This window comes from Elephantulus edwardii, unplaced genomic scaffold (genome assembly GCF_000299155.1).
Source record: "Elephantulus edwardii isolate Elephantulus edwardi_28Jun2011 unplaced genomic scaffold, EleEdw1.0 scaffold00158, whole genome shotgun sequence".
Classification (NCBI taxonomy): domain Eukaryota; kingdom Metazoa; phylum Chordata; class Mammalia; order Macroscelidea; family Macroscelididae; genus Elephantulus; species Elephantulus edwardii.
The window spans coordinates 1,374,823-1,385,157 of NW_006399908.1; the positions used below are offsets into that span (position 1 = coordinate 1,374,823).

The 10,335-nt window shown below is 40.3% G+C and overlaps 1 protein-coding gene across 1 annotated transcript in view; it reads right to left on the minus strand.

Moving 5' to 3' along the window:
* ATR (ataxia telangiectasia and Rad3 related) overlaps positions 1–10,335 on the minus strand; it is a 161,723-nt gene that overhangs the window by 149,119 nt on the left and 2,269 nt on the right. Inside the window, exons 2-3 of the mRNA XM_006895105.1 lie at positions 3,768–3,859; positions 2,575–2,724 (exon numbers count right to left, since the gene is read on the minus strand). Coding sequence (XP_006895167.1) covers positions 2,575–2,724; positions 3,768–3,859 — 242 coding nt within the window. The remainder of the gene's footprint in view (positions 1–2,574; positions 2,725–3,767; positions 3,860–10,335) is intronic.

The following is a 10,335-nucleotide window of genomic DNA, read 5'->3' on the forward strand; positions in this document are numbered from 1 at the left end:
ATTCCTATGCATACCATCAGGTGAAATCCATGTGTATAACCTGCGTTTATGTTTCTTATAAAACATATTTGCAATGAATAAGTCATTGACTGTACAAAATTCAATCATTCTATCACCAGCTTCATTTCTGTCACCAAGGCCATGTTTTCCGACTACTGATTCTTCTTCACTGTTCCCAACTTTTGCATTCCAGTCACCCATTATTACCAATGCATCTTGATTGCATGTTCGATTGATCTCTGGAGACAGTGACAAGTTCAAACTTCCAACATTTTGGTTGATGAGTGCTTTTTCCATTTACACCACCAAGGGGTCCTTTTCAAAGTACATATTTAATAAAATAGACCAAAATTGTCCCTATACAATTGAAATTTGAGCTGTGGTGCTGGAGAACAGTAGTGAATGTAGCACTGACTGCTAGAAAAACAAACAGGTTCATCCTGAAATGGGTGAAACCAGGCTGCTTCTTGAAGGCAAGGATTCTGACGTTCCATCTGACATACTCTGAGCATGCTGCCAGGAGGGACCAGCCCTTGGAGAAGGACATCATGCTTGGGAGGGTAAAGGGACAGCTTGGGAGGACCCTGGATGAGATGGATTGATTCAGTGATTGGATTAATGGCCATAGGTGTGTCAGAGAAGATAAGGCTGGCTCAGGATAGTTAAGGTTTCATAGCTGTTGTACACAGGGTCATTATGAGCCACACGTGACTCCATGGCACACAACTTTAGGATAACTCTATGTAGTACTTTTAGAACAGAATGATTGGCACTGTAGCCCATAGCATTTTACTCTGTGTGTCTAAGGTCTATCATTCAAAATGTCTTTCCTAGGCAATTACTAACTGCTTATTTTGTGAAGTATTTATTATACTAAGGAAAGAGGATTAGCACGGGACCCAAGTCCCACTCGAGTCAAGGCTTCTATAAGCTCATGGGACCTCAGTGTTAGCTCTCTCTATTGGTATGCTCACTTGCCTGGGACATAGCATCCATCTGCATTACAACTGACAATCTCCAGGATCCTGGCCCTTCGCTCTCCAGTTTCTGCAAAACCAGCCTGCATACCTACAGTCACATAAGTCATTCCCCTGACAGGTCTCCGTCTACAGGAGGCCTTCCAGCGAACCAGTGAACCCCAGGGACATAGAGAAGCTAGGAACTGAAGAAAGGAGGAGCTGTTGATGTTGGCAATCATGGATATATATATAGCAAGTCAAGCATCTGGGACAACACTGACTTGACACTTCTTACAACTGCTCTGTTACTAATCTTAGCAAACAAATTATAAAAACCAAAAGAAAAGACAGATAAAATCCACAAGCAGCTCTGAGGAAGAAATTCTCCTTCCTGTAAGATGTACAGCCTCAGAAACCCAATGGACAATCACAACCAGTCAGAACCAAGTTGACGGCAGTGAGTCAGAATATCAGCTTTAGTTACATAGACTCTTGTGACCTCAAGGGTAAGGAGTCGCACTGCCAACCCACAGGCAAGTGGTTATAGAATCCACCAGCTGCTCTGCAGGAAAAAGATGGACAGTCTCCTCCCAGGCAATTTACAGCTGCTGAAAACCCCCTGAAGGGACAGTTAGGAGTCAGCTCTGACTCGATGGCACTTAACAAAAACAAAAACAAAAAAAACCAAACCACACAGAATATCAAAAAAGACAATGTTCTAGTTTTAGTCTTACAATTTGTGTGAACTCGAAGAGATTACCTCATTTCTCTGAACCTCTGTAACTTCATCTATACGTAAAGGGAATAACGATAATACCTAGTAAGCTACGATGGTGTCGAATCATGCATGTGAAATACCAAGCCCAGAGCCTGAGTACAAAAGCAATCACCAGGGAGATACCCACCACTTACAACCCTCAACTACACATGATCGCGAGGGTAGCCTTTGTCTAAGGATAAAAAGCAAAAGGTAGGGCAAGGTTGGAGGAATGAATGACCACAGAAATCGCAGATATAGCGGGGAAAGTGATGACATCATGTGAGGCCTATAATCTGTGTCATAAAATAGTTATGAATGGTTGACTCTTTCCCTTAAGTAATAAAACTTTTGTTCAATATACAGGAGGGAGCTCTGGTGGCCTAGTGGTAAGAAGTTGTGCTGCAATCCCGCCTCTAAAAACCCACTGGAGGGTCAGCTATGGGTTGGTTCTGACTCAACAGTATACAACCATAACAACATCCCTCCTTTGACAATTATGATTGCTGAATGTGTCCCAGTAGACAAGAACAAATCAGCCACCACCAGATCCTCATGAAGGCTACAGTGGCTTCTGAAACTTCACAACTACAAAGAGATGTATTTTCTATCATGACCATATACAGCCGCATATATTTTATTAAAATACATGGAATAATAGTTTCATGAAATAATAACTATTACAGGCAATATAATATGATATTTCTAGATTATTATATTTAATCTTGTTTAAATACTGATCAACTCCTAAAGTGAGTTCATAATGTATTTATTTGCAATCCATTATTACCGATGAGCTATGAAAGGGTAGATTTCATAAAGCAGACTGCAAATGAATACACAAAGAGCAGTACTTACCAATACAATTATCTTTGACCTCATTTTGACCACGGCTTTCATTCACATTTACAAACATAAGTGGGGAAGACTTCATGATGTGCTGGATAAAATCAAGCAACATCACAGACGTAGGCTGCGAGTCGGTTTTCTTAATGAGTTCTAGAGCAACTAAAATAAGAAAGGTTCAATAAAGAGTCAAGACAAATAAAAAACAATTCTTTTGTTAAGAAAGAAAGTACTACAGACTAAGAGAATAGGTGTCAGGACAACACTATGGAGGATTTGATTTCTTCGATGAGGGGTTAGTCAAACAGAGAGGAGAAGCACAAAAGAAATCTAATTAGAATACACCAAATGAAAGGTCATCTTACAACTGTTCAGCAGTACTCTGTTATCCTTCAGTAATCAGGAATTTTACGGATTATTTTTTAAATAAGGCTAACTACTACAAGTAATAAAATCAGTACTGAATCTGCAATCAATTGACAAACTATGAATCAACTATCACTTAGTATTATTACTTCTTCCAAGTAATTACAACAGGTGTGACACTATCTTGGGTTTAGGAACCAGAGCCAAATTGGTAACTGTCCTTTATACTCCCATGAACACACAGCAGCTAATTAGACAAGTCAAAGCATCCTGTCAGACAGCACTGTTGTCTCAGTGGTAAAGAGTTGTGCTGACAACCCAGAGGTACAAATCTACCAGCGTCTTTGCAAGAGGAAAGATGGGCAGTCTCCTCCCATACAACTTACTGCGTCTGAAAACCCACTGGAGGGTCAGCTATGAGTTGGTTCCAACACAATGATAAATAACAATAGGACCTAAATCACACTATATAAAAAGGAATAAGACGGTAAAATAAATAACTTATTTAAAAATAGTAATTACCAGAATCACTAATTCTGTATCTAAAACTATAGAAAAAAATAAGAAAATGCTCCTTTGTATATAAGGAAGTAATTTCCAAAGTTTATATAAGAAATAAGTGGTTTCTGGTGAGCTCTGGTAGCTGGCAAGAAGCTGCAACCCCAAAAGTGAGCGGTTTGAATCCACCAGATGCTCTGCTGGAGAAGGAGGGACAATTTCCTCCTCCAACAGTCAGATTTGATTTGACGGTACACACGCACGCACGCACGCACGCGCGCGCACACACACACACACACTTTAAATTTTAAAAAAAAAGAAAGAAAGAAGTGGTTTCTTACCAACATTCACATCTGTAAGAATTCGGTCAATGAACTGACATAGAATTTGCCTTGGTTTCTGTACAACTGTGTTATACTCCTCTGGACTGACACTAAAATACAAATAAAAAATGTTTAACACTTAATAAACACGTAATTGCATTAGGAAAATATTCCTTAAAGTTGGATTCTTTCACTTCACTGTTGACATAAATATATGTCTTCTGTTTAAAAAGGGAAAAAGATACACTAAAAATGCATGCTGCCAATGTACATATTTCCCCATTAATTATCTTAAACAGTGTGGGGGAGAAAGAGGTTTGTCTTCTTAATTATCCAACAACAAAGTTCCACCTTGACTGGCTACATACAGGATCCACATTTAAATTTAACAAGGACATAACAATGAAAGCGCTGGAACACAGTAAACATTAAGGAACTGCAGCTCCACGGGAGGAAGATGTGCACTCTCTGTGTGTGATTTATAGCCTCTGACAGCAAACTGGAGGGTCAACTATGAAGTGGTCCCACTCCACTGCACATGACAACAGTAATTTCTTTCTCCCTGCATGCTCTGCAGCACTGTGTCTGGCTTGACAGAAACAATTGGCAGGTGGCTGAAGTCAACAGATACTTACAAGTAATACAGATCTCCATTATACAGAATTAAAAAGCCGGCAGTAACAGTGTAGGTGAGAACCCTGTGGGAAAAACACTCGGTGTTCCCCGTCTTATTTAAACTAGTGCTGTACAACAGCAATATCATAAAAGCCACATATGTAATTTAAAAATTTATTTTTAAGCCAGATGAAAAACCAGGCAAAATTAGGGTGCTCTGGTGGCCCGGCGGTTAAGAAGTGGCACTGCCAACCCAAAGGCACACTCTTTGAAACTACCAGCTGCTCTGCAGGAGAAGATGGGGTTCTCTCCTCCCGTGTGATTTAGAGGCTCTGAAAATCTGCTTAAAAGTTAGCTATGAGTCAGTTCTGACTCAACAGAACATAAGAATATTCAAAAATATTATTTTAATAAGTTATCAATATAAAAATCATTTTTACATCCTTTTTTTCATATATTAAATCTTTGGAATCCAGTGTGTACTTAACATTTACAGTATATCTTAGATTCAGCTGCATGTGAAGCATTCAAAGGCCATGTGGCTACCATATTGGACGGGACTGATTTAAAAATAGCTATAATTTTTTAAAAAAATTTGTAATTGCAAAGCAACATATATTATTTCAGGCAATGCCAAGATACTCTGTCATAAATCAAGTGCTATTTCACAAATGTCACTTATTTTTAAATGTAAAAATAGAAATAAAGGTCGGCAAGGATAGGAACCAGGGATATAGGTGGTCAGAGGATCAGAAAGTTTAATTTTGCAAATGTTCATGAGTCACTTTTCTAATTTTTTAAGTAAACATTAGTTTTTAAAAGGGTAAATTATCCTTTATTTGATGCTTGATCACAATGAAAAAATTCATGTTTATGTGAATATTTCTTATTTTACAACTTTGTAGTCCTTTGATGCAAGAATGGTGAGACCTCAAGGCATATGCTTTGGACATGTTATCAGAAGCGGTAGATCCCTGGAGAAAGACACATTTAGTAAAGTGAAGAGACAATACAAAAGAGGAAGTATCATAACAAAACAGAATGACACAGTAGCTGCAACAATAGGATCAAACACAGTACACACTATGAGGACAGTTAATAGCTTCAGCTTGCTCGGCTCCATAGTCACTACTCTTGGCACCAGCAGTTAAGGAATCAAACGACAAATTGAAGTCTAGAGATTAAAGTGCACCTAATCTAGGTCATGGTCTTTGTAATTACTTGCTATGCACGAGAGAGCTGGACAATGACTAAGGATGACAGAAGAACCAATGTCTTTGAGTCGTGGATCTGGAAAAGAGTCTTGAACATTCCAAAGACTGCCAAGAAAACAAATAAGTCTGTCTTGGAGAGGGTGAAACCAAGATTCTCCTTGGAGGCTAAGATTTTGAAGCTCCTCCTCATATACTCTGGGCATGTGGCCAGGAGGGATGGTCCTTGGAGAAGGACATCATGCTCTGAGGGACAGCGCAGGAGAGGAAGACCCCAGATGAGATGGATTGACACATTAACTGGAACAATGGGGGTAAGCATGTGGAATCAGTGAGACTGGCTTAGAATAGGGCAGGCTTCAGAGCTATTGTACATAGAGTCACTACAAGTCACAGGTGACTCAGTGGCACATACAACAACAACAACAAGCAGCAGAGGTTAGCAGTGAATCAGAACCAAGACAACAGCGTCAAACAGCAGCCTTGGAACGGCCAGGAGTCTTGGTGGTGCAACGGTGAAATATTCTGCTAACCAAAAGGTCAGTGGATCAAACCTGTCAGCCAGCCGCACTGTAGGAGAAAGCAGGGGCAGTGTGCCTGGAAACAACTGGGCAGCTTTGCTCTGGGGTCAGTTAGTAGGAAAATAACTCTTCACAGCTAGTTTTTTGTTTGCCTTGGAACTGAGCTAAGAAGATACACTTTTTTCAAACAAGTATACTGTAATAGTTGAGTGTAAATTTAAGTATCACAGATTGTGAGAAATCAAAACAGAAAATGAAAAAGAATGTCCTCCTGTGGGGCAAGCATCAAATGACAAAATACGGTGCTCCAGCTCTGGAATTTAGAAATAAAGAGGCATAGAAGAGGTAATGATAATATTATGTTGTTAAGTATAACTCAAGTCAAGAAAGATCACAACAGAGACACTCCGCAGAGGTAAGAGGCCCAAGGCTTTCCGAAGACGTAATCCATAGCTGAGTCTTTCTAGGGTCAGGCAAGCAAAGGAGGGGGAGGGGAGACAAAACAAAGACACTGCTGTGAAACAGATTCTAACTCAAGGTCCCCCCCGTGTGTCATGAAACAGGCTGTAAAAAAATCACTAGGTTTTCCTCCAAACCACTGGATGGGTCTGAATCCATCCCACTGCAAACCTTTTAGTCAAGTACAACTATTTACCCCACTCTGAAAAACACACAAAGTATGGAACACACATAGAAAAGAACATGCAAAGGCTCGGCAATAGTATCATCTCTGTTCCTGAGGCATGCCACCAAATTAACTCCACATTACAGTGCTCCTATCTGACAGAGTTGAACTGCCGACAGGGTTTTCTAACATTCTTGGGCCAGCAGCCAGAAAATCAAGAGACGAACTGCATTGGGAAAGTCGGCTATCAGGGACCTCTCCAGAGGACTGAAGAGCAATGACTCAGAGCCAAAATCTAAGGTGCACCTGATCCAGGCCATAATCTTCACAATTGCTTGCTATGCATCAGAGAGCTGGATAATGAGTGGGGATGACAGAAAGAGATTTGATGCCTTTGAGCTGTGGTGCTGGAGAAGAGTGTTGAATATACCACAGACTGCCAGGAGAATAAACAGGTTGTTGTGGAGAGGGTGAAGTCAGGCTGCTCTTTGGAGGCAAAAATTCTGAGGCTTCGTCTGACATACTTTGGGCATGCTGCAAGGAAGGACTGATCCTTGGGGAGGGACATCATGCCTGGAAGGGTAGAGGGACAGAGAAAGAGACAGAGATCATTGATGAGATGGACTGATATAGTGACTGGGGTAAAAAGAGTAGGTGTGTCAGAGACACTAAAGTTGGCACAGGGTAAATAAGTTTCAGGGTTGTCTGGCATAGGGTCCCTTTGAGTTGCAAGCAACTCGACATAACAACAACCAACAACAATCATTACAGAGCCAAATCATAGGGTCTTCCCCCCACCCCCACCCCGTGTGGTGGGTGAGGTTAGACAATCAACCTTTCAGTTAATAGGCAGGTACTTAACAATTATATCTCCAGGGCTCAAAGAGGTTCTCTGTATCTAAAGAAGGAAAGGTAGTAATTGGAGATAAAGGTTAAGAGGTAAAAAGAGGTCAAAGTTCAAAAGATGGATTAAGGAGTTTGTATTAAAGAGGACTGAAAGGTAATAGGCAGAAGAGTGAAGAGAGTATGTTTTAAAAAGATGGACTCAGTCATCTCTCAAAACACTTCAAAGGCTTCATGTTCCAGTTAAAATAAAAATTCTATGAGGTCTCAAAGGATCTGGCCCCTGTCTACTTCTCAACCTTCAACTCACATCACTGTCCTTCTCAGAACATTCCAGCCTTCTTTCCATTCTTTAAAACATGAGCTTCTTCCCCTACAGAAAACATGGTATTTCTTTTCTTTCTTAAACACTCCTTGTTCAATTCATCATCCAGACTTTCTCTGATAGCTAATGTTGCTGTTTTGCAGGCTGCAGCTCCAGTGAACTAGTGCTTTAATACCAACTGTCAGCATCTGAAAATATTGTCATTGTACAGCAATTTTAAATAGGAAGGTCAAAGGACACATCTCCGATATGACATCTGAACAGAAACAGTATTTCGATTGAAAGAAGAGGCTTAAAGAAAAGGAAGATTTTGGCATATGAGAAAGGAGAAAGTCAGTGTCAACAGTGCAGAGTGAACAAGAGAGGGATAGAAGGTAAAGTTCAGATACAGGTTGAACTAGATTCTAGAGGATCTTAGAGGGTAAGCAGTTTCGGTTATATTTTAAGTATGTCAGAAAGCCAAAGGAAGATTATTGAGAAAAATGATGTTCTAGAACTTGTAATAATCATCGTTTTAAAAAAATAATTTCGGCTGTTGAGCAGAAAATCATTTATATATGGGCAAAAATAAAACTGAAAAAGCCAGATGAGAAGTGGCTGCAATAATCCATTTAAGACATGATGGTGCCAACAACAAACACAGTGAGAAGGGTCAGATTGTAGATGCATTTCAAAGACAGAGTTAGTAGGAGTTGTGGATTAATCACTAAAGGGTAAAGGTCAGAATCGAGGATGGTTCCTGGGGTTGGTGCCTTGACAATGACCTGGGACAGAACCAAATTTAAAAGTAGTAAATCTGAAAACAAACAAAGAAGGGTAGTAAACCATGGACGCCAAGAGAACAAACAGGTCTTCCCTGCGGAAGGTGAAAACCAGTTGCTCCCTGGAGACTCGGATTTTGAAGCTCTGTCTTACATTTTTGAACATGTCAGCAGGAAGGACCAGTCCGTGGAGACATCATGCTTGGAAGGGTAGAGGGACAGCACAGGAGAGATAATGGAAACCGACTGACACAGTAACTGGAGCAATGGGGTAGACCGACTGACACAGTAACTGGAGCAATGGGGTAGTTGTGTTGGAGACAGTGAGATTGGCTCAGGATAGACCAGGGTTCAGAGCTATTGTGCATACAGTTGCTAAGTGGCAATCAACGGGACAACACACAACAACTATGTGGAGAGAACCCGGACAGCAGACGTGCCCAACGCAATATATTATCTCCTTTATTAATATCTTATCTCCTGACTACTACTGCCCAGGGATTGTGGAGCCAACCAAGATGAAATTCAATCTTTATGCTGAGCAAATAACATGAGAAGCTGGACTACTTGAAGGATGAGGAATCAGGATTAGAGGAAGATGTAGAAGAACCTGCAATATGCATCTGATGACATCATGCTTGCTGAAAGAGGGTTTGAAATACTTAGCAGAGATCAAGTTACAGCCATCAGGATGGCTTACACTCCAAGGTAAAGAAAACAAAAAACCTCATAACTGGACCAATAGGTATTATCACGACAAATGGAGAAAAGACTCTTAAGTTATTAAGGATTTTATTTTACTCAGATCTATAATAACATCCCTGGAAGCAATAGTCAAGAAATCAAACAATGTATCAGTGGGCAAAAATACTGATAAGAACTCTTATAAAGTGCTAAAGAGCAGGGATATCAGTTTAAAGATTCAAATTGATTGACATGGTATCCAAGTCATGGTATTTTCAATTGCTTTACATACATGTGGAAGTTGGACAATGGCAGACTGAAATTACATCTTTGAACTGGGGTAATGTCTGACAAAGCACAGTGAATACACTATGGACTGTAAAAAGAATGAACACATTTATCTGGAAAAAGTGCAGCTGAATGCCCCTTAGAAACCAGAAGAGTTAAGACTTCATTTCACACACTAAGGCCATGCTGTCAGGAGATGCCAATCCCTGGAGGACATCGTGACTCAAACAGTAGTCAGCAAGAGAGGAAGACCCTCAAGGAGAAGGACTGACATAGGGACTGCAACAGTGGACAGAAGCACAGATGATGACACAGGATCGGGCAGTTTTGAGCTGTGTACACAGTGTGACTATGAGTTGGGCCCAACTCAATGGAATCCAACAATAACGAATGAGTAGAATTAAACAAATGAAAACCAGCTTGCGGAGAATTTCTGTTGGTATATGTTGAGTTTAAGTGCATACAAAGCACCTACATGAAACTGTCAATATCAGGTATATAACTGACTTTGAACAACAATGGCATGGTTTGCAATACTGTAGAATGAGTATAAGGATTCAAGGGGAGGGGGCAGAGGGTGGAAGCAGAGGGATGAGGATGTGCAGGGGAGGGGAGGATTAATCATGGGGTTGTACAATTTGGTGAGGGAAACTGGAATAATATGGTCTGGAAAACAATGTATTCAAAATTTGTAAATAAACTAGTATAATAAA